The 25043-nt window shown below is 39.9% G+C and overlaps 1 protein-coding gene and 2 long non-coding RNA genes across 3 annotated transcripts in view; 2 read left to right on the plus strand and 1 right to left on the minus strand.

Moving 5' to 3' along the window:
- The window catches only part of FREM1 (FRAS1 related extracellular matrix 1), a 145799-nt gene that overhangs the window by 21248 nt on the left and 99508 nt on the right, over positions 1-25043 (minus strand). Inside the window, 5 exon segments of the mRNA XM_070590749.1 lie at positions 580-652; positions 3247-3376; positions 12438-12582; positions 13318-13519; positions 18831-19245. Coding sequence (XP_070446850.1) covers positions 580-652; positions 3247-3376; positions 12438-12582; positions 13318-13519; positions 18831-19245 — 965 coding nt within the window.
- LOC139078755 (uncharacterized) lies at positions 3731-10133 on the plus strand. Its single transcript, XR_011531801.1, has 3 exons — positions 3731-3910; positions 4623-4714; positions 5759-10133. It is a non-coding gene; the product is annotated as an uncharacterized lncRNA (long non-coding RNA).
- Positions 11468-12324, plus strand: LOC139078756 (uncharacterized). The gene is made up of 2 exons (XR_011531803.1): positions 11468-11747; positions 11990-12324. It is a non-coding gene; the product is annotated as an uncharacterized lncRNA (long non-coding RNA).

Raw genomic sequence — 25043 nt, forward strand, 5'->3', positions numbered from 1 at the left:
AGTCCCAAAGCACTAGTAATTGTTTTCACGTCTGTATTTCTGACACAATAGACCATCCTTGAGGGCAGGCACTACACTTTGATGTTGACTTTTGCACCTAGAAATTTTTTCCCACAAATTTAAAACAAAATATGTGCTATCTAATTAAATCATAATTTCCCCTGGAATCTCCTCATATCAACTTATTCCAAGAGAGATCATTTAGAAATGCCCTTTAGGAATCCACGTGAATATAACATTCTGAAAATTCCCATAAAAATATAAGGCAATTAAATTATTTCAGCTTTGGGTCAGGCCCTTAAATAATTTTTTAAATGGCATTATTTTTTCTGGATTTCTTGGATGTTTGCTTTGGTATTTGTTATTTGTTATGATCTTTCTTCTCATTTTAAACAAATATTCACCGGTAATGAAACGCGAGGGGCAAAACCTCAAGTCCAAACAGATCTCTCTTGCAGTGGGGTGATATGGGTCCCCGGGGAGTTTCTAGGTGGCTGAAGTTGCGTGATATTCTGCCTTCTCCACAATCTCCAGACTTTCTCACAAAAACATGAAACGAACTGTAGACACAAAACGTACCTGGGTCAAACTGAATCAGTTTAGATGAAGTCAGGGTAAAATCTTTCCCAACTGTAGCTGACACTTGGTTGACCTTAGAGGGAAAAAAAATGTCTTTTTTTAATAAAATAAATATTCTATAATAGAGAAACATGTAGTCTAGTCTCATACTAGACTAAACTCATGCTCTTAAATCTGTTTTTAACATAAAGGTGTTTTATTTTTTATTATAGTAAACCATTTTAGATCCAGGCTATATGGGTCTTCCTTACAGATAATGTTTTTCTAGACTAATACCAATAAAAGTAAAAGTAAAGCTTTTTTTTTTGGCTTCTCCTTTATAAATGCTTCAGTTATTGGAGAAAGTAACATGAATTTTAAACAATATTTTTCTCTTTGTTATAAGTATCATTTATTTCATTGCCTTCCTTCTACCCCAACCTGGTTTTAAGATGGTGCCTGAGAGGAAAGGGAGGGGGAGGTGGGGGAGGAGTGGGAGGAGAAGCAAGGCAGGCTCTCCTGACAACCTGAGGGAAGATCTGTCAGGCAGCTGTGAGTTATCCTGAGAGCTCCACAGCACTGAAAACCTTTAGACGAGATGAACTAAAACAAGCCTGGTCCATTTTCCCGTGTGGATGAAACCATCCCTCTTCACAGAAATGAATGAGAGCTTTGTGGGGATGAGAGACCTGGTGAACAGCCCCACAAAGGCAATCCACACTCAGAACCAAGGACTTTAGGGGCTCCATCAAGTAAGTTGTAAAAAAAAGAAAAGAAAAGAAAAGAAAAAATCCACTCTAAAGAGACTATTGACTGATCCCCAGTCCCCCACCCCCACGGCTAAAAGCCAGAGGTGATTTAAGGGCTCTGAAATCAAGGCCTTAACTTCCCCTAGAAGGAGCCTAAATATATGGTAAGAATAGTGTCCTTGGGTAGTCTGGGAAAGAGGTTCTTGAATGAGAACCCTGTGTAAGCACAGTAGGCAGTTGGTACCTAGCACATTTCTTTAAGAGATCTAAGATGGTCAGGAAAGTGGGTTAGTATATTTCTTCACTTTCATACAAAGGAAGTGTATTTCTAATCAAAGGCCCTAACGTCTGTGGATGGGTCTGCAGTGGAGACATTTTGCTGAAGAAGGGTATTAGCTCCCAAGATCCCAGTTGCTCTTTGTCTACAATGCCAAGGCTCCTCCTGAACAGCCTTTCATTGTGAAAAGGAAGCCCATTGTACACCTGTATCCACCATATGCTGTAAGGTACATTTCTCCGCATGGTTCTTGCATGTGCAATTACCTAGTATTTACCACCACTGAGTTTACAGAATCTTATGGGTTTACAGAAAAGGAATGGTCTGAGGCAAGGTGGTTGGAGAAATCAATCCGGCGAAGGTGCGTGATTCAAACCAGGGCAAACCACAGAGGTAAAAGTACTCTCTTGTTCTTGCTCCCAGTCAAGCAGCCAATAAACTCTGGAATAAAGCAGCAAAGGGTACTGTGGGGAGCGTCGTCCCTGCAGGACTCAGGGCTGTTTGATGAAGGCCTGCACACTCAGCTGGCAGGTTCACAGTGTGCAGTCAGCTTAAGTAGAAAAAAGGTTCCATGTCACACCACGTATGTTCTTTCTCCCTGGCAAGGTGAATGGTAGTGTGGCCCAAAATTCCAGACTCAGGCATATGGTGCTTCCTATGGAGGAACAGATGATTACTGGAAAACCATCCAGGCAGATTCTTTCTTTTTCCATAAACAATCTGCCAGAAAATTATAGAGTGTATCAAGTTGTCTGATGTTTTAATAACAATAAAGCACCCACAGATCTGGGGAGAAGAGCCTATCCCTGCTCACTAGAAACATAAATACTGAGTCTGGAGATGTTGGAATTTAGGTGCACAAGGTTCTGAGGGTGATTTGAATTTATTATTGTAATTGAGACTTAACTGAGATGCTATTTTTCCAGAAGCTAACATCAGTGCCCTTTTCATTAGACTGAGGAGGAAAGTCTTTAAGGCTCGTTCGCCATCATTAGTATGTAAAAGCTTTCCATGCTCTTGTTCTCTTGAAGTGCTATTGTGATAGCAACGCCTAAGAAATTCCGTCAGTTCTGGAAGCCATAGGTTGTGCTCCATGGTCTATGTCAGTGGAAAGCAGTAGCAAGTTGACTAATCCAAAAGTGGTTACCGAATATTCCTTATATTTCGGGAAGCCTGTATTGATATACGCCCTCCTAATTTTGCATGACTTGGGTGACTCTTAGGATAAGTGTGTCCCCTGATTTTCCTCATCCACTGAGACCACAGGAAGTGATCCTAGTGCATAGTAAGAGAAAGCCATTTGGGGACTGAAATTTGCTCTGGGTACCTCACAGAATGTCTTGCATACAACCTTTCTTTCCAAAGCAGAGTTTGGCCCAAATTCACTAGGTTGGATACAATTCCCTGTGAAATCAAATTTCAAGACTTAATGACCAGATTTAAGAACTAAAAACGGGTTAGAAATATCATATCTGGGAGCTAATGAAGCCGGATAAAGGATGGAGGGACCAGGAGATGTTGTTCTCGGACTCTCCAGAACAGTTGGCCATTCCTGCAGTTTGAAGTTTCCTTGGTTACTCTGATTTTTTCTAAGAAAATAATCAAAGGCACCAACCAGCAACCTAAGTTTTAGCTTGACCGTTCACATTTTAGAGATATTACCTTCACACTCACAAAGGCTGAGTCCATGGAATATCCCCTTCTGGTAATTTCCAAGGGCAACATGCCCACGTTCTCACAGATCTCATATTCAGTCTGTGACCATTCAACATGAGACCACTTCAGTTCCAGACTGTGCGTGAAAGGAAAAGAAAAGAGAAAATCATAAGAAATGCAGAGTAAATGCCCAGAGGGATTCTCTGCTGGGGAAGAGACTGAACCACTGGTTCACGTCACGATGACAGAGGTGGTTCACTGACGAGTGCTAAAAATTCCTTACACTTGTTTGGTATGTTTTAGTTCACAAACAACTTGCACTAACATTATCTCGTTTGAGGCTTACAACAATGCCATGAGGTAGACAGGGCAAGTATTAGAATTCCATTTTGCAAATGCAGAAACTAAGGTTAAAAGACTGTTGGCGGTCCCACAGTTATTAATGACAAAAGAGTGACTCAAACTTGAATGTTTTGAAAGGAAAGGAACCAGTTGTGAGGTTCAAGGAGACATTCACTTTTGGAAAGGACATTGATGTGAAATCTTCTCTCTGATCCCTTGGCTTTCTTCATCAGTGCAACAAGAACTGTTCCAGACACAGATCTTCTCTGAACTTGGGTTCAGTTTAATATCAAGTTATCTTTGAGGATGTGCCTGGGAATTAAAATGCGTAAGTGTTTTATAACCATTATCTGTTCCTTCTTCTGGGCCTATAAAAGGGCTGTGCTAATATGTAGCTTGGATGCAGCTACGCAACTGAATAAACCTGATAAATACAGGGTGGTCTTTTTTTCCCATCATATATTTAGTGAGCCCAGTATTTGATGGAAACTGTCTTCTTTAATTCTCATAATATGGAGAGGAACTTTTTTCTTTTTTTAGAAAAGAAAATGAGCCTAAGAGAAGTTAAATAACTAATTCAAAGGCAGAAGCTGTGACAAAGCTAATAGATAGCAGAGACGAAATTCCCAGCATAAACCTGAAGTCAAATGTTCCGTTCCTCCTTGACCGTTCTTCTTCCCCAGTAAAGTTCTTCATGACTTTTGTTGTTTGAGCTCAAGCAGAGGAATACAGTTTTATCTTTACTCTGAAATATTTCCCTTTTGAGGTGAAAAAACTTGAAACGTTTCATCTAAACATTTCTCTCCAAACATGTTCTAATCTTTTTTACCCCCGTAACCTTCAGCAAGATAAAAGACACAAGCAATCTTCACTACAACCATTGAACATATTTCCATTGCTTTTGCTTTTCTCATTTCCCCTTCATTCTGCACTTACAAAACCCTCAGTGGTTGCCTCACTGTATTCCTAAACTTCCAACTGGATTCAGGCTTTTTCTTCTAGATTTTTACATTACTTTTTACAATTTTCTTTCCTTGCAGAACTAGAAATTCTGGGTGCCCCTGTGTGGAGCATGGAGTTCACAAATTTCACAGAGCTCTCCAGACTTTCCCAGGACCATTCATATTAGACGGTATGTTTATCCTCTAATAACCACTTTTTGTTCTTGCATCAATCACATGTCACAGTTACATCCTATAGATTAACTTCACTAGCAAAATAAACTCAATAGCACTGTTTCGTACTCTAAGGACCATGGGCCAGTGGAACAAGAGTAGTGTGGGAGCATGGAATTATTGCAGAGGTCCGTGAATCTATATGAACATAGATGTTTCTTCAATCAATAGACATGAAATTTATTGTTACAGGCACGCTGGGCTTCATAAAATTTTGACACGAAAACAAGATCCTTATGTTAAATAATATTGGGACCCTCATGGGTTTTTGATGCAACTGAATTGAAATCTGGCATGAAACAGATCAACAAATAAAGAAGTAAAAGACCATGCTTAAAGAATCACAAGATAACAAGCAACAAGGATATTATAAATGCCAATAGAAAATGCATGTTGTAAAGAATTCCTAAAGGATCCAGCTAAATGAGAAAGGAAAAAAAATCAGCAAGAATGATTGAAGGAAAAGACAGAAAGATGAAACAGGAAGGAAAGGAGAGTGGTGGGAATGAGTGAAATAGGTAAATATGGATGGATTTCAGCTAAGTCTCAGTAAGGTTCAATATCCAATCTTCTGAGAATCCATCCATTGCTAATGCTGACCATGACAAGCAAAAATCCATCACTGTCACTCTGCAGATCCAAGTGACCTCAAGGCCTAAGGCTAAATGCAATTTGATTTCTCATCTAGATCCATAAGGGGACCACACAGAGAGCTGTTCAGCTTCAAAGCATAAAGAGTCTCGGTGTTTGGGAAAGTGTGTGCATTTCCCTGATACACCATTAGAATGTCACGTAGTGCTTAGAGGTTAAGGTTGTCATTACACAATGTTCTATTTTATTTTCTTAAAACTATTTACTACAAAAAATAAAGATCTATTCAAAAGCCATGAAATTTAAGCCAGGCTATATATTCTCCAGAAAAATATTCAAATCACAAAGCATTTCCATACCTACAGGATATATGCAACACATGTTTTGAATGTGTTTTTTATTTTTTGCAGTATTCTATTTGAGAAGATCTTTCTACACTGAGACTGTGGTTGCTTAAGTCCTTCACAAACAGCTGAAAGCAACGTAAGCGATGTAGTCAATCCCTTGGGAACTCTCCCTGCAAGAAACCACACAGCTGTATGCTTGGCGTCATATAGATAACCACATGCAGGGACCCATGAGAGAAATTTGGAAAGCTCTGGATGTGTAGGTGTCATGTAGACAAGGGTTGGTTCAAATCTTCACATCTTAGTGATCCCTCCCTTCTCCTAACATCATTGAGTCAGAAATGAAATTTACAGACACACTGCAAAACTCATGGCGATCATTTCAAGTCATTTAGCGGGAGGTGGGACCTCCTTCAGGGGTTTCTGAACCTTGACACTATTGACATTTGGGACCAGATAATTCTTTGCTGTGGGAGGCTGTCCTGTGCATTGTAAAGTGTTTAGCAGCACTTTTGGTTTCAACCTATCAGATACAATCATACCACTGCCCTCCAGTTACGACAATCAAAAACAGTTTTCAGACATTTCCAAATGTCCCTTGGGGGGAAACTCATCCTCAGTGGAGAAACACTTCCCTAAGCGATTTTGGGGGAACTCGTGGCAATAGAAAATTTGATTTAATGTGCAAACTAAGTTTGGGGTTCCAACAACCACCGTTGTGAATGAAAGACGTAGGATGGAGCAGCGGCAATTAAACTGGATTAGAGGTCATCATGCTTCTGGTCCCACTGCCACTCACTAACTCGAAGTCAGGCACAAGAAAAGCTGTTTAAACACCCCATTTAAATTTGCAATCCATCCCCAAAGTCTAGCATCTGTGATCACCCTTATCCTGACCAACTTTTTCATTTTCCAATGTATGTATCATGAATAATATACTGTTTCATTTACTTATATACTACATATGCTTCAAGTAAGCAGGGGTCTTTGGTTCCCTGATGTATCCCCAAGTCCCTTGTAGAGAGACAAGGACATAGTAAGTGCTCAATGAATACTTGTTAAATGAGTGAATGAGTCTTATTTAGCCCACTGTTTCCCAAGCTAGTGGACCATGAAACTTTTTTTCTCCCCAGGCTTATTAACATCATATTTCATACAATTGGAAGAAATGCTAGGCTAGATGATCCTCATATGTTCTTTCTAGCCCTGACTTTCTAGCCCTGGATTCTTTGGCTATTACTAGACTTCATTAGAATAGAGAGAAAGATGGCATTGATAAAAGAGCATTCTACCATAAAGCATGACCTCTTAACACACATCTATTCTATTCCCTAAGCATGTGCATGGTTCCTAGCATTTGGCTACATCTAGAGGCAGCTTTGATTGTCACAACTGGGAAGAGGGTGATACTGGTATCTAGTGGGTAGGGGCCAGGGATTCTGCTAAACATCCTGCAATGCACGGGACACCTACCCCACTCCACCCCACCCCCGACCCCCACCCCATGACAATTATCTGGCTCCAAATGTCAACAGTGTTGAGGTGGAGGCAAAAATATATACTTTCTGACATTTTATTTTGTGGCTGCTTTATTCATTTATATAAATGAACAATGAACTGAAAGAAACATTGGGGATTAAAACTCTAGTTTTGGATTTGGGACATTAACTAGGTTAACAAAAGCACGTGACACAGGTCCTTGGCTGCTCTGTGCGTCAGTCCCCTCACTTCCCATTGCGTGAGAATGATGAGTCTGTACTTCAGAGAGTTAAATGGACCTTAATGAATAGTCTTTAAGTATTTTTGGCTTCTCAGTGAAAGTTTTTATAGAAGCTAAAATTGTGATTAAATTATTCTTATAACTAGATCGTCATTTATAATCAAGTAGCATATGACTTAAGGAAATTGAAATGTTAAAAATATTTTTCCAAGTATTCAGTTTAAGACCTATCAATTCAAAGAGAATGGCCTTAAGCTCCATAGTCTAATACTACAGACACCTGTGTTTTCATTTTTGCCTTTCTCCCGTGATAATGGGGAAACAGTGTTTAGTTAGGAGGCAGCACAGAGAGTCCCCAAAACAAGTGCTTTGGAGTCAGACAAATCTTGCAACTACTTCTCGGTGTGCGATTATGGTCAGTTACTCAGTCTCTCTGGGCCTCAGTTTTCATTATCTTTAAAATGAGGAGAATTATATTCACATCAAATGATGAAAATTAAAATTCGTTAATAGGTATAAAGCGCCTGTACACAGTGGGTCCTTGATAAGTGCTATTTCCCTTCCCTTCCTCTGAGCTTCCTTAGATCTAGTCTGGAGATAAATATTTTTAACTTCTGGCTTGCAGGTAATGCAAAAGCTTTACCTAGCCAATAGTTTCAACCTCTTCCCCTACAAGGTGTTTCATAAAAGTTGCTCAAACGTTCCAAAGTTCGCTTGTCAGAAATTCGTTTCTTTTTTATTTCTTTTGTCTCTTCTCTTTTAAGGCTAAGAATGAATAATAGAATGGCTACAATGAGGGTAGCCAGAGGAAGGAGAAGAATCAGAGAGCTTGGAAGCATATGACGGCTGGAGAAGCTGCCGCTGAGTTACTAAGAACTGCAGTGGGGGTCAACTTTTCTTTTGAAGTTGACTTTTTTACACTGGGCACAAGAAACAGGTCAACATAGGAGATATGTTATGAAACTGCCTTGGTCAGAAGTTGGCTACATTCTGTGGTCTGCAAAGGTGTTTCTGATGAATGATGTGGGTCCTGTGTAACTTAGTTTGGGAGTTCTGGAGATCATCTTGCTATTCAAGCTGGACTGGAGAACAGACATGAGCTGATGAGTGAGTCATGCCAAGGCAGGGGCCCATCAGATGAGCACTCACTTTGAGGTCCGGTGGTCAGGGTTCACTTTTGGTTCAGCCACTCATTCTCTTAGTAACTTCTGGCCAATTACTGAAATGCTTTGAGCCTGATCTCCTTATCACCCTCAGAGGCTTGTATTTTGCAGATTAAATTAGACATTTGTTAAAAGCACCTAGCACAGTGCCTGAAATGTAGGCACTTAGCCAAATCTAAATCTTTATGCAAATTTCCATGGATTTCAGTGTTCTAAAATAGTTCCTATTCACAATAAAAAGTCTCCCAAATGTACTTCATGAACAACTTGTTCTGTGAGCTATTCTAGGGTGGGGTGGTGGTGGTTCTATAGTCTAATCAGGTTGTGATATACGACATCCTATATCCTCCTTTCAGAGATTCCCAATGCATACAAGCATCTCCACGGTTCCGGGATGCGATGCAGTTAAAGAGCATGCAAGCTAGCTAGCTAGCAATATAGCTTGATTAAATCAAGATTTCCTAACGGCTTTTCTAATGAAATATCTATTGACCCTTCAAGACTGATATTCTATAGAGATGCTGCCATAGCAAAAACTTACTAGCAATCAAGATTCTGGGACATTCCCACTGAACATGGGTTCTCGTTCTTTAAAATAGCCTCGGTTCTGCTCCAGATTGCACCCAACAGTCCCTTCAGCTTTATTACAGAAGGTTTTCACTCCTTCGGATATGTAGAATGTTAATACTATTATTAATATATTAGTCTATTAACTCTGTCTACGCCAAACAAGAACACAAAGTTACACAGCATTTAGCTTAATTATTAATAAGCACATTGATTGTCCACTTTGCAAATCATCACAGATTCAATTTCTAATTACAGATGGGCTTTAGCTGGCCCCCAAATGTTTCCAGAATACTTCTTCAAACAGTCAATCTTTGTACCCACATCAATGAGTGACAATAGTAATCACTACCACAAGTTACATTTGTCAAGGACTTTAAGTATACAAGATGCTTTTGTATATTTTTACCTCATTTGTTTCTCCAAACAAATCTTGGTCTTGCCCCCATCTGACAGATGACATAACTAAGGCTTCAATGATCACCTAGGTCAAGGGCAGAGCCGAAGCTCAAACCCTGTTCTTTGGCTCTAAATCCAGTGGTCTATTCTTTATCAGCTGTACCATAATTCTCAGTGTTTTTGATATGGGGTGCACCCTAATATTAAAACCTGTAATTTACATTTTGAAATAACAACTAAAACTTGTGGTCCTTGAAGAGTAAGTACTTCTCCTTTCTTGCTGCCTGGGTGGTCAATGTCTGGAGAGAAAGAAGGGAGATAAGTCTGCTGCTGCTTTCGCTTTAGGCTAGTTTAGCACAGTTGTTAAGAGTAGGCAAGAAGTTCTTCAGTGTGGTAGGAAAACCGGGGACTCCAGAGCCGTCCTTCCTGGGCCTGAATCCTAGCTGCTTCACTATTCGCTGCAAGAGCCTGGAAAAGTCACTTCCTGTCTCCTTGTTTCAACTTCCTCATCTGTAAATTCTGGATTTGGACAGTACCTAACTCATTAAGTGATTGCAATGATTAAATAAAGAGCAATGAAATAGAGCAGAAAACAATTATATTGCACATGCTTGTGATTTATATTGTATATGCAACTAAGTTCTTGCCGCCTGTCTTGGGAAGACAACCCACTCTTCATAACATTATTTCTTACCAAAAAAATGTGCTTCTTGTTCCAAAAAAATCTACTTACAAATGAGGTCGGGGACAACTATACCATTTAAAAATTATAAAGATAAATGCTGAGTAATTTCTACCTCCCTCTGCCTACTCTAAAGAAAATAATGTATGTCAGAATCAAATCAAAATTATTTTGGGGGGCCAGCGGTGGCATAGTGGTTAAGTTCATGTACTCTGCTTCCGTGGCCCAGAGTTTGCAGGTTTGGATCCTGGGCGTGGGCCCACACACCACTTATCAAGCCATGCTGTGGCAGGCGTTCCACATGTAAAGCAGAGGAAAATGGGCATGGATGTTAGCTCAGGGCCAGTCTTCCTCGGCAAAAAAGAGGAGGATTGGCAGCAGATGTTAGCTCAGGGCTAATCTTCCTCAAGAAAAAAATTATTTTTGGACTAACCCTTGGTAGGCATATTTTGCATCATTTTGTTCCATTGGTTCCGATCATTTCAAGCTGAATAAGATACACCTTCAGCATAGATACTTGAAAACTGATATCCAACAGAAGCTGGACACTATTTAAAACAGCCTCAATTAAGGTTATAAATTCTGTGATTCTCCAAGGAATTTGAGGATTATTTAAAAACATAAATCCTCTTCAAAAGCAACGTCCTTGGTAAGGACAAGGAATGAGAAGGGCATGTAAATGAAGCAAAATCAATCTGGTACCATCGCTGAGAAAAAAAATTCTCTATCGGCTAGGCTGTGTTGACATGTGGAGGACTAGCAGACAGCATTAGGCCAGGAGCAAGTCTGATCAATATTCTCATGTTTTTTAATTGAACTATTAAAAAGCAAGTAAAACCAACATGTTTTCGGAGCAGGATATTTTTTTTTAAATTTCTTGAGAATTGAACGATGTTTGTCTGAATTACAAGTTAATATATTTTCTATAGAGACTGTAATTCCGAAGAATCATTTCTCTTCAGCAAGAGGAGTTTAATGGATGGTGGTTATTCATTTTAGTTTTATAATCCCATGGTTATATTTTAACGTCACAGGCCAGGTCTCCCTTGCTCACATCTACTTCCCAGCTTCTAGTACTCTGTACCTGGCATATAGCAGCCCCTCAATAAAAATCTGTGCCATACCTGGGCAGGTATTACACTTTATCAGGACGGTGGAGGTGGGGCCTCAGGAATGCATTTTGTTGAGAAAGACGCCAGTTTTTCTAACAATAACTACAGAGACCTCTGCTGGTGAGTCTTGGGACTACACTGGAGGATCGGAAAGAAAAAGCAAGAAGGAAGAGTGCAGAGGATTTCTCTGGTTTTCTTCCTTTGTCCATATTCTGTCATAAAAGGCTCATCAAGGGGCTGCACTCACTTATGGTGTGTAGTCTGCCTAGGATATGGTGAATATGAAAACTAGGATAAATGAACAACTTTTCTTTGAGTTGACAGGGAAAGATATCAAATTTAAAAGGAAAGAAAAAACACAGCACGAGAACTGAACTATGCGAACCTTTCTGTGACCATCTGATAGCTGGTAAGTTATTCAAGGTCTACTTTCAAGAAAAGCCTAGATTAGGAACCCAGTGAGTGAAATTACTGTGGTCTGTTAATCTCGTTATTCTGAGGGTCATACACTTTATACAACTTCTAAGTGTCACTTAATACCTCCCCAAGTCTATTTTCCTCCTTACACTGTTTTCATCTCACCCATGATAGGTTTATTAACTTCTAAAGGCAGTCACAAGTAATCGTTTTGTTTCCTTTGTTTTTTGTAAGGGAAAGAGAAGATGTTTTGCTAACCCTTCTGACCCCCTCCTTCGTCCCGGCTCCAGAGATTTTCGAAGATGATGGTTTCTAACAGTCCTACAGTGACCTCTTGCTGCACGATTTGTACATGAGCCTGCAAGCTCAGGCCCGGATGCTACAAACTGTCAAAACAGAAACCTGTGTGTGTGTGGAAGCGTATGCATTGACATGCACAAAATGAATGGCCTAGCACGATACAACTTAACTTTTTCATGTTTCCATACTCTGTAAAGCTACTGGCTTTCCCATTACCAAGCAGTAACAGAAAAATCCCTCTCCAAAATAAATTCCATGAGCTTCTGAAATGGTCTGTCATTTTGTCCTCTTAGATTCTGTTTGAAAAAGAATATTTCACTTTCCTAATCAGATACATTCTGGACATCATATGCAAGACAATTGAACAAGCATAATAATTTACATTTGAGGAGTGGCAGAGTTCCCGGTGGGGTCCATGATTTGAAATTCCATGACATCTGAATTTATTTCCAAAGATGGGTTTAGGATGTAAAGAATGGTCTTACTGTTTAAGTCCTTTTGGCTAAATTTCTCTTGGATAAATTCACCTACAGAAAAGAAATAAATGAATTTCATGATTAACCAAACAAAATATTAAATAAGAGATGAAAAAATTATATGGCTATTTCATTTTAAACACAGCTTTAAAAACAGCCCAAGTGTATTTTTTAAAGAAATTAACATTATTGCAACTATCTTAAAACTCGAATTCAATGAACTTAAATTAGGCTTTAAAATTACTTTGTCTCAGAAGTATTGTGTTTTAAAGAAAATATAAAAATAGAGGAAGAAAGAATAGGAAGATACAGTAATAAAATCGATAATTCTGTGCCATCCTGTTTAGTGATATATTTTTATCACTGTCTTTGTAAAGCAGAAATAATACACAATCCAGAAAAACTAATATACCAAAAGATAAAACCAGAATTTTTTAAAATGAACTGACATCATTTAGAATTCACGATAGAAAAAAATGAGTCACAAATATGAATCTGGTTCTGACATGTGTGTTCCTCTGAATATATTACAATCTGGCTGTTGAAAAGAAGTTGTAAACAATAAACATCTGTGTATCAGTATTTGGTTCTCCCACTCAAGATGAATTTAGGAAAGCTCATCTTCAAACCCTCTTTAGCACCAATATTGATTTATAAACGGCATCTACCAGTAAGCCCTGGGGAGTGTTTACCAAATGGGGCTGCACTTAATTAAATTACTCTCTAGCATTGCCAGCCACTGGATATTTTAAAATGAGTAATTACAAGGATTAAGGAAGGCAGTACCTGTTGTTGTGTTCTCCAGATGTCCATGTTGGGGGCCTCGTAAAATCTTAAAGATGATCTGATTGTCCTCGGTGTCAGGATCCGATGCCTTCAACACGTGGGAAGTGATGTAAATCCCATAACAGCCGTTTTTCAGGAGCCCCACTTGAGAAGGGGAATGCAAGTGTGTGATGTGCGGGGCTGTTTTGTCCAACTGGTCCACCTGGATCATTGATAATTACATACAATGTCACACAAAGCCTTCTCATCCCCATGTGACCAAGGGTCTTAATGGTTGGACAATGACAAATGCTCCCAAATTTCACCTTCCTTATCTTCCTCATTTGTTAATTTCTGCTAAAGACCGTCTTGTTAAGAATAACCTCAGCAAATATCACAGTGCCTGGAACAGAGGCCAACTTTCCATTGTAACTTTGACCCAGCTTTATTTAGGAGCCCATTGTCTGACTCTTCATTAGGACATAGCTCCTTGAGGGCTGACACCATGTCTTTTTCCCCATCTATTCCCTGCACCTGGCACAGTGCCTGCACCAGAATAAGCTCAAGGAATATTTGTTGAATTAATATATTAAAACTGACCCAAGAATTGTATTGCAAACTTAAGGTTAGCTCCACAGAAGGATTTCCCCGTCTTTCCAGTGTTCGTTGACTTACAGAAACAGACTTGTAAGAGTTTTTAAATACATAGAACATTTTCTCGGCATGTCTTTGTTCAAATGGCAAAAATGTTGAATAAAAACAAAAATACTTCAGTAAGAAAAAAGTGAAAAGTGATTATACAGATATGTGTGTATTTGTTTCATTGAGGATGAGAACTGGTAACCAACCAGGTGGACTGTGATGATGGCAAGTCGTCAATTTCTCATGAGTGACAGGAGGAGCCCAGGTTCAGCTACCAAGGGCTTCATTCAGGTCCATCTTGCAAACGACTGTTATAGGGTAGGGATGGAGCAGGTCTGGATGAATAGCACAATTCACCACTTACATTAAAAACAGGTACAAGAGCACCGCCTTCATTCCTCTCACTCCTAAGACTTCATTCTTAACTTCATTTACCCAAAAAGGATACTACTGTAAATCTTAGTTCACCCTAGCAAAGAATTAGTGTCAATGATAAGACCATATGTATTTTTTGTATATGATGATATAATAAACTACTATGCACCTATTAAAAAGAATAAGACGTAGGATGAACCAATAATGAAAAATATCCACAACTTAGTGTTAACTGGTTAAAAAAAAAAAGACAGAAACAGCAAGTTGCATAAGAGGAGATGACTATACTGCCATTTTTGTTAAAAACAAATACATATACATGTTCATACAGACATAGACAAAATTCTGGAAGTATTTGCACAAAGCTGTTCATTTCTCTTGGGGTGGGGGAAAATTACCACTCCTCCCTTGTGTATTTCTTTCTTTTGCTTTTTTTACAAAGATTGGCATCTGAGCTGACATCTGTTGCCAATCTTCCTTTTCTTTTTCCCCCCCAAAGTTCCCCAGTACACAGCTGCATATTCTAGTTGTAGGTCCTTCTGGCTCTGCTATGTGGGACACCACTTCAGCACGGCCTGACAAGTGGTGCTAGGTCAACGCCCAGGATCCGAACCAGTGAAAACCTGGGCCGCTGAAGTGGAACACACGAACTTAATCACTCAGCCACGGGGCCAGCCCTTGTGTATTTCTACATGGAATTCTGCAACAACCAAATACTTTTTTCCTCTCAAGTTGGCAAAGTTCTTTTTTATTAACAAAAATAATCATAAATCATGTTGGCTAATGTTTGGAGAAGCAGACATTTTTATATTTTGCTGCTAGGAGTGCAAATTAGTGAGAATTTTCTGGAGCGGAAATTGGCATATACATATATTAAAAACATGCGTATACTTTGATCCAAAACGTTCACTTTTTGGAGTATATCCTATAGAAATAATTAGATGTGCAGATAAACATATATATATGGATGTTCACTAAAATATAATTTATAGTAGCAATTAACAAAAAATTCCATAAAACAGAGAAGTCCAAGAAGGGATTTATAAACCGTCTCTACCTGAGACTGAGAACAATGAAGCCTTTAAAAGTTAGGTTTTCAAGGAAGATCTAACGACCGGAGGAAACTTCCATAACATAATGAAGAGTGGAGACAGGCAATCTACATGATAGTACATACAATATCATCCCAGTTTGTTATTGCACAGAATAAAAGAATGGAAGGAAGCCACCAATGACAACCATGGCCAGCCACGGTGGCCAGTAGGAGGGATGGTGAATGGCAGGAGAGGAAAGATAAAAATACTCCAAGCCATGTAAGAAATCCTCAAAGTTGATCAATAGATGAGTGTAGCTGGATTTTTTTTACGTTGTATTTTCCCTAAAAACAAAAGTGTTACAAAAGGAACAAATGCCTGTTGTGATCATTCGTTTTAAAAAAAAACGTTAATATTTAAACTCTGGTTATGTGGTCCCCTCTGTGTCATTGGTCACACTTGTGCTAAAATGTCTCCTAGTCTTGCTAAACTTCCAGCTTCTTCAAAAGCCGTTCTTCTGACTCAGTATACTGGAAGCATTTTGAAATATTGGAGTACAAAATTTTTTTTAAAAAGGAAGGCTATATCCTTTGGATAACTTGTGTTGGATTTATTGAAAATCATCTCAGACACACCTAAAACACAGAAAGCTGTGATGCTGGTCCTTTCTGCCTCACTTCCAGCCCCGTCCCCTTTTAAGGAAGATTACAGGAATCATTGCATCAAGATTGCAGTATGTTGGTCAGACAGACATAATTTCCTACGAAATGAATGTTGAATTAGTGCCTGCTGGTATCAGTGGCAGGCACCTGTGTTTTAGCTTGTTCAGTCTAGTATCTTTGCCCTTCGTTACCCAGATCGAGACAAGAAGAGCAGTGCACCCATGCTTGGGAGACTTACTTGGAGCAATCCATCACTCAGTGGTGGTCCACATCATATTGTCTTGCCAGAAAAAGCTCCTGTAGGCAAGAGACTAAAGGGCTCATCTTTCCTGCACGGCTGGCGGGGGTTAGTCACTTCCTAAACTGCTTGACCTCTCTGCTCAGAGAGACCAGGGAATTTGGGGGAGAAAGTTTAAGGCTTTCTTTGTCAGGTTTTTACACACAATGATTTTTTTTGTGGGGGGGGGGCAAGGAAAGCCTTGTGAACCTTTACACCTGTAATCAACATTTTCCTATCAGTAAATTCTACAACTTCCAAGGGATAACTCTCATACTACAACCAAGCTCTTTAAGTTGAGGATTGGTGTTGAGACAGACCTGATTTAAGTTCTGATACTTTCTCTAAACTCTACCCTCTTTCCCCTCTCTGCGCGGAAGTGTGGGAAGGAACTCTTATGCCTGTGCTTAGAATTGATAACTCCTACAAATTTGCAAGGAAAATGACCCAGAAAATCACCCCTGCTTGGACAGTACAATGACATTTCTCTACCTAGTATGGGGAGTCAGGAGTCAAGAAAAAAAATTAGTAGACTGAAGAGTGGGATGGGGCTAATAACAATTAAAACATATAATAACAAAATGAAAACACAATAATGTTTACTATGTACAAAGTACTTCTTTCATACTGTGCCAATGACATCAACACCTTCTCTCTACTCCCAGTGCATCATAATTTCATTACATTTTCTGGACCTCCCTAGTGTCAAAGATTCATCCGGGACCCACTCTACGTATCATGACTCCCCACTTTTCTACTCAGATCCTACCTTAGAAAGAGACTGTAATGGTTCATTTTATATGTCAACTTAGCAGGGTTGCGATGCCCAGTTGTTTGGTCAAACATCAGGCCAGATGTTGCCGTGAAGACATTTTTAAGATGTGATTAACATTTAAGTCAGTAGACACTGAGTAAAGCAGATTCTCCTCCATAACGTGGGTGGGCCTTATCTAGTCAGTTGAAGGCCTTAAGAGAAAAGACAGGTTCCTCGAAGAGGAAGGAATTTTGCCTCCAGACTGTTATTGGACTCAAGACTGTAACATCAACTCCTGCTGGAATTTATAACCTGCCGGCCTTCCCTGCAGACTTTGGACATGTCAGATCCCACAATTGTGTGAGCCAATTCCTAAACAATAAACCCGCCCCCCTCTCTGTGTATATACACACACACACATATATATGTGTACACACATACACACACACACACACATATATATATATACACACATGTGCCGCATAACCAGGTTTCAGTCAGTAATGGACCGCATATACAATGATGGTCCCATCAAATTAGTACCCTATAGCCTAGGTGTGTAGTAGGCTGTACCATCTAGGTTTGTGTAAGTACACTTCACGATGTTTACACACTGACAAAATCACCCAATGACACATTCTCAGAACATATCCTCGTCGCTAAGTGACGCATGACTGTATACACATATTTAAATAAGTCCTATTGGTTCTGTCTCTCTGGAGAACCCTGACTGATACAGAGACTAAACAGCAAGGGAAAATTATGATTATTTTACATAATCAGAACATATCTTGAAATAAGAGACAGATTTATATCTTTTCTGCGTTTGGGGGAAGCATGTAGAACAGGGTGAATTATTTCCAAGGAGAGTGGATTCAAGGCTTTGAGAGCCAGAACATACTTGATGTGTTTTGACTAAAAAAAGAAAAACATATTTTGCCCTCCAAGAATCATCGTAATAGTCAACACAAATGTGGCAGTGCGGTGCCATAGAAAGGACACAGAATTTGGGATCGGAAAGATGTGAGGTCTTTACATGTGCTTGAAAAAATTATTGAACTTCTGAGCTTCTGAACATCTATAAAATGGAGATCATAAAACCTACCTCATAGGATTTTCATCAGAATTAAATGAGATTTATGTAAAGTGGGTCTGAACTACAGTTAACACTCTAAAAATTGTAGCTGCTACAATTATTTTCCTCATCATTATTACATGTACAATATTGATGCTGCCTTGTAAGTATTCATACATTTAATTGAAAATTATTAAAATGCCAGTAGATGACATGGACCAATAAGCATCATCATAATAGCAATAGAGTTAGATAGTATAACAGAGTATAGTTAGATATTTTATTGTAGTTATAAGATATTGAATAACTAATATGCCAGTGTCTTGAGTACCGAAGATTATTTAATTCTCACTGCAGTGCTATAAGGTATGTTTTTCAAAGAAAGAAAACTAGAATCAGAGGAGTTAAAGAACTCTTCCAAGGTCACACAGCTAATAGATGGCAAAGCAGAAATGGCCCAGGTGTGCCTGACACCCAAGCCCCTGGTTTTGTTCCCTTCTGTACTACCACTGACTCCTACAGTCAGTCATTAGCCCATATGCAGGGACCACATCTGTTTTGTTCATATCAATATGCCTGGCGCCTTGCTTCGTGCCTGGCATGCTGTAGACATAGCATACCTATTTGAATGAAAGAGGGAGGGAAATAAGGAAACAGTTCTCCTTGTCGTTTTCTGCACATGCCTGGCAACGAACTGTGTATTTGTCATACTTGCCTGGATAGTGAATGAAACAGGTTCTTGCCACACTCTCCCATCCACCATGAAGCCTTGGTTTGTCCCATCTGTGGCCACAAACGTAAAGCGGTCAATCTGAGAGTCCCCTCCCAAGTGCCTGTAGGCCACATTCCCGCTGTCCACATCCTGCTGAGTGAAATTGTGTTGAAGCAGCACTGTCCCCCATAGGTAGAGCTGGCCATGTTGTGGGAGCTGGGCCAAAAGGAAGGTGAGGTTCTGCGCTGGAGTGTCAGGGTCGGTCAGCTGAAGGAGGTGAGGGGAAAGAAGACCTGTGGCCCCTTCGGCCAGTCTCAACCCCTTGTTCCTGGTCACCACGGGTAAGGCTCTGTCCACAGTCTTCAGTGTGATCTCAAACACCCCGGGCTTGGTCTGCAGCCCATTGCTGACTGTGAATCTGGCAAAGAGAGGCAAGGCAGCCTTCAGCATGGATTCTTGTGTCACCATCTACTGAAATGAAATGATAACAAGACACACCTTTACTAAAGGACATGTCGTGTTGAGACTCAAATGAAAACTCAGGGGTAGATCTTTCAGGAGAACGCAATTCTATCTGTGAAACAAGTCACTGGGTAATACACAAATTGACCAGTAAGCACCCAAAAGTGCTCTCTCAACCACATTGATGGTAGACTCATGTGATGGAGCAGGCGAATTCTGCCAGTGGTATTTATCAGGCTTGTCAGTGCTTAGCATAGTTCCTTGCCCTAAATTGGAATTTCACATCCAATTAGACCCATGACATGAGTTTGAAGACTATACTTAATTTAGATATATTTATAATTTTGCAATTGTATTTTTTTGGTGGGCATTTAATAAGCTAAACATTGAAGACTGATCATTGGGGGCCAAACCAAGGGCTCAGTTTGGTCAATTCACTCTATTTATGTATTTTCACGATAAATTTCCTAAGACCAGATCACAATACTGAGCCTTGTAGTAGTCCATAACATATCTCCTTTTCTGGGCCTCATTTTCACTCTTCTGTAAAGCGAAAGATGGACCAGATGGTCGCCGAGAACCATCGACTCTAAAATATCATGTGATGCTCTAATCCCTTACATTTTTCTTATGCTTCTATATTTCCCCTTACAAGATATGTAGGAGTTACACTAGACATGGATTACTTCCCTGCCTTAAAGAAAATTAGAGCAAAAAGGGTCAGAAACGTGGCGGGAGATCATATAGCAGGTAGGAGACAGAGCTGGACTAGAACCCAGATCTTTTGACCCCACACATCCTGCTCTTGTAGTTTTTTAAAATAAATGCTGGTTTAGCAATCCACCAACAAAGAGTTGTGGTGCCTGGGCACCACTGCAGAACTGTAAAGAGAAAACTGAAATGATGCAAATTCAAGGTAAGCAGAATCTCTCACAATCATGGGTTTGTGCTACCGTAATTGCTTCTGATTATATTGATCACTGAATCACATTCCACCCACCACTGCCAATCTCCAAATAAAACCAGTTTAGGGGCAGGCCCGGTGGTGGAGCAGTTAAGTTTGCATGTTCCACTTTGGCAGCCCGGGGTTCACCGGTTCGGATCCCGGGTGCAGACATGGTACTGCTTGGCAAGCCATGCTGTGGTAGGCGTCCCACATATAAAGTAGAGGAAGATGGTCATGGATGTTAGCTCAGGGCCAGTCTTCCTCAGCAAAAAGAGGAGGATTAGCAGCAGACGTTAGCTCAGGGCTAATCATCCTCAAAAAAATAATAATAATAGTTTAAATGACTTTTAGAACATTTCAATGTGTAATTTTTATTCCAAAGAGAATTGAGAGTATAATGAGATTAAGCAAACAAAATGCACTATTAAAATTCTAAAAGTTAGTAAATCACTACCATCAAATGAAATTGACAAATTCACTGTAGATCAAAGAAATGTACATCACAATTATCATGGCGTTGTGTCTATTAGTTTTTCCCCATGTATGGCGGTAGCTTGAAATATTCATGGAGAAGAGATATACTCTTATATTCCACGGATGTAAAAATCTCTAAAAATGTTTTAGTGGAATATAACATTAAATTATACAAGAATTTCCTTCTAGGCTCTTTTTTTTTAAGTAGAGAAGATATGGCGTTTATATTTATTTTACTAATCTGACAATTTGACTAACTAGTTCTTTATCCTTTGCAAAATACATCTTATCCTTCAGAGTTTGAAGGTTGATACTTTGCTTTTGAACATAAACCTGACACCAGGTTGTGTGAGTACAAGGAGATGATCAGCCAGCCTGAGGCAAAGGACTCTGGGAAAAGAGCAGCCAGACCAAAGTAAAGGGAGATGAGTTTGGCTAAGTACAGATTTTGCTTTGAAGGCTAAGGTATAATTTCTGAGCTTTCTAAGTATCTAATTGATAAGACTGCCTACAAGGAAAATGTGATGTGATGCATAGTAAAAGGAATCTATGTTCAAAAAGTTAAAAGTACTAAAGTGAAATATTACAAATAAAACAAATTTTTGACATTTCACATACCTCAACTTGTAAAGACTATAACCTGGTTATTTTCTGCAGCATTATTTTTACAGTTTGAATAAGGACATTGAATTAACTTTAGAATTGTAGATTGAGCAACATTACATAGTTTCCTTAAAACAAAACAGTTTTCATTTTGTAAAGCTGAACTTTTGCTATTTTCTAAGCAATAGGGCAATTTCACTGTTGGCTCATGCAGTCTTTGCAAAATTAGTCATTTTTTTTTTTTAAAAAAGAAGCATACCCAGAAATATATCTGTACGTTCTTCCAACTTTTTATTTACTAGTCACCTTGACAATTTCAAAGGTCAAGTGATATGCATTTGTAGGTGCAAAAATCATGGTCTATTTCTCAGGGAAAGCTTTGCCTGGAATTGTGCCTTTATTCCATTGTTTTCCTGTTCCTTTTCATGTTTCCTCTCTGGTGCCTATCATCAGACCCATGATATAACAAGGGGAAGGTGAGGTGTTCCCTCACTGCCTCCAATTTCTCCATTTTTTACTTAATCCCTCCAGATACACATTTCATGAGTTCCATTTTACCCTCTTTCACAAATAAAGTGGCTCTCTACTCCCTGCCAGATCACTAAACCAAAATGTGCTCTCGTGGAGAGTTTTAAATTGACCATTTATAGTTTAGCACAAATTTAAGCCAAAGGACAAATATTTTAGTATTAGCATTAATTGTGGAATTAAAGACATCATGCCCCGTTAAAAGCATGTCAAATATGAGCAGAGAAGGAAGGGGAAAGAAGGGCAGCGATGGGGATCAGGAACAAGGAGGTTCAGTGAGAGCTCCAGTGACGGTCAGGGGCTCAACCAGAGGCGGCCATCTTGTGTATCTGATTCCCACTTTCCCCTCTGGAGACTGAATTCTGAAAATGTCTGACCAGGTCCTCAAAGCTCAGTCTCAGGATGGCCGCATTTATATGCATGTGTGACCTGTGTGAGGACGCTGAAGTTGTCTCATGATCCAGGCTGTCCTTCTCAAACCCCTCCCTGCCTGATGATGGGGATCTGACCACGTTGGAAATCGGCAGCCTGCCATCAGACAGATGGGAATGAGGGCGAGCAGGCCAGGGACTATATAAGAGGAAGAAATATGTTTACTGAGGCCACTGTTCCCAGCTGGGACACCGAAGCAGCTGTCTGCACTGACCAAAAGCTAATAAGCCAGTGGCGAAAAGGATGCAATTTTTAAACATGACTGGATCAAACACATCATTCCACTTTCACAGGTAACCATGCAAACTACTCACAGGCAGAGAAACATTATCAGAGAGAGAGAGACAGGGTGAATGGTCATGGTTGGCTTCCCAGTCAAAATAAGCCTAGCAGAACAAGTGCACCAAGGTCAGTGCTGTTCACGTCCGCAAAGGTTGACCAGATGATCTTACAAATGCTCCCCCTCCCCCACAAAGCAACCCTCCAAATAGATTCTCCAGTTTTAAAATAACAGTGCCATTGCTATGATGGTATCCATTCCAAGGTTAAGGAGCTGGTGGTATCGCAGTAGCAGCTCCTTCTGTGGGTCCATTTTGGTTAATTTCACTTCTTATGTCCCCCTGAGAAGAGACACAGCCAAGATGACCACTGTTCTCATGAAATTTGGGGAATGACTCTCAGATTCGTCTGGGGTGCCTGCCTGGTCTGATTTCACCATTACACGGTGCTTTCAAGCTTTCTGCATTTCCTGGCAATAGAGTTGGCTGAAGAATCTGCCATCTGTCATGGCATTTAAAAGATAAAAATGGAATCATAAATAGAGCCAGTTCCTCAAAAAAAAAAAAAAGTCCAGCCGGCATGTCAAAATGGAGGACATTAGCATGTTCTTTTAGTACCCGGCTGCCAGCAGCTGAAGTCAGCTTGCTAATCACTTGGTGTCATCTGTCCTAGAATACGCTGCCAAATCTTTCTTCCAGGCCAGCAGCACCAAACAATGCAGGAGAAATTTATGATTCGCAAAATATTTTTGCAGAAGGTAAAATCTGACCATTAAACTCCCCCGCTTAATTAATGCTGCCATATCCTACATTAAAACGAGAAGGGGGAAAATCCTCTGCCACAGAATTTATCTCCTCTACCCAGCCAAATTCCTTGCCAGATTTAACAGCAAGCGACATAAATTTAGGTGATTAGATTGGTTGCATATATTTAATTTTTAAAAAGCACCATGATCACACTTTCATTAAAACAGGCTTTCAGCTTTGGTTTAGTGCCACTTGACAAACAACGCAGCAGTCCATGATTGGGTTAGTGAAATGACAAGATTAAAACGAGGGTCTTGGGTAGATGCTAGGCTCTTCCATCATCAATATGTAAAACTGCTGGCCGAACAGCAGAATGACACATTGAGGAGGTTCCTTCGCACAAGTGCATCTTCTCCGCAAATTTTTGGTACGATGAGGTATGATGGAAAGAACTCTCCCAAATGAGATCTCAGCCTAAATTCAGCTCTGATTCAGTTATGTCGGTTTAGGCAACTGTCTTTGCTTCTTGGAACCTCGGTTTTCTTGTGCACAAAATGGGAACAAACCATCTCTCTCAAGGTGGTGGTGTAAGGCTGAAAGGAAATGATTCACAAGAAAAGGGTCTAGTACACTGTCTGATGCATTGCAGGTGTTCAAGCAATATCAACTTTTTTACACGTAAGTGAAGGGATGGGACTAAATCAATACCTTCCAACCTGTGGTGTTTGTTTATTTTCCGCATCGACCTATTTTCTAATCTTGAGTCATTCAAACACCACCTTCCTAATTTCTGCCAAATTCTTGACCCACCTGTACTCTTATTACTTATTAAGTTGCTTTAGAGCAACCCACTCTTTGTTTTACCTAAATAAATGTCTCTAAAAGGAAACTTTCTAACTACTAAAATCTGAAATTTTTAACTACCAAAAACTTCATCACCATAAATACTGCAAAAATAAATACAAGAAAATGATGTTTTTCTTTCTAGCTAGATATTGTTGCCCAATGGCCTGGAACCTGAGGTCCGCACTCTCTTTGTTAAAAAGGGAGAACGGTTAATACTGAAGAGCTGTGGAGGACATATGGCGCCAGTCTGGGACTTCCTTGTTGAAACAATCAGAAGGATGGAGAGCACTAAGACGAGAGCAGTTTCTCAGTCCTGACTCCCTGTCGTTTATTGCCTTCTTCCCCCATCAGCCCATATTGCATCTTTGTATCACTGGTGGTACAAATCACTCACTTCAGAAAGTACAGCCACAGGCTTTGTGCTGAAAGAAAACCTTGCCCAGAAGCCCAGTGTGTAAAACAAACTCTCAAAAAATAAAATGCAACAAAGCTCTATCAGTAAATTGGAGTGAGGGCCCCATCTTCTGTCTCTGAGAGGCCCCGAGAGGGCTTCCGTAAATCCTCAAGGCTCCTCAGAACACACTTGGAACAACGGCCTGGACCAGGCCAGCAACTGCTAGTCCTGACTGCATCAGAATCACCTGGAGAGATTTTAAAACTACAGAACCTGGGCCTGAGACTGGACTTACCAAAGTTGCCTCTCTGGGGCGAGGTCCAAGAATTTATATTTTTATAAATCTCCCAGGGAACTCTCTTGAGGATCTAGAAATTTGGAAATTTCTAGGATGAATGATTTCTAAAATGCCTCTAGCATGACCCTATATGGATGTGAATTAGGAAACTTCTATAGTATCACCAATTCTCATATACAGAGATGCTGCTTTCTATTCGCAGCTCATC

This window comes from Equus przewalskii, chromosome 22 (genome assembly GCF_037783145.1).
Source record: "Equus przewalskii isolate Varuska chromosome 22, EquPr2, whole genome shotgun sequence".
NCBI classification, from domain to species: Eukaryota; Metazoa; Chordata; class Mammalia; order Perissodactyla; family Equidae; genus Equus; species Equus przewalskii.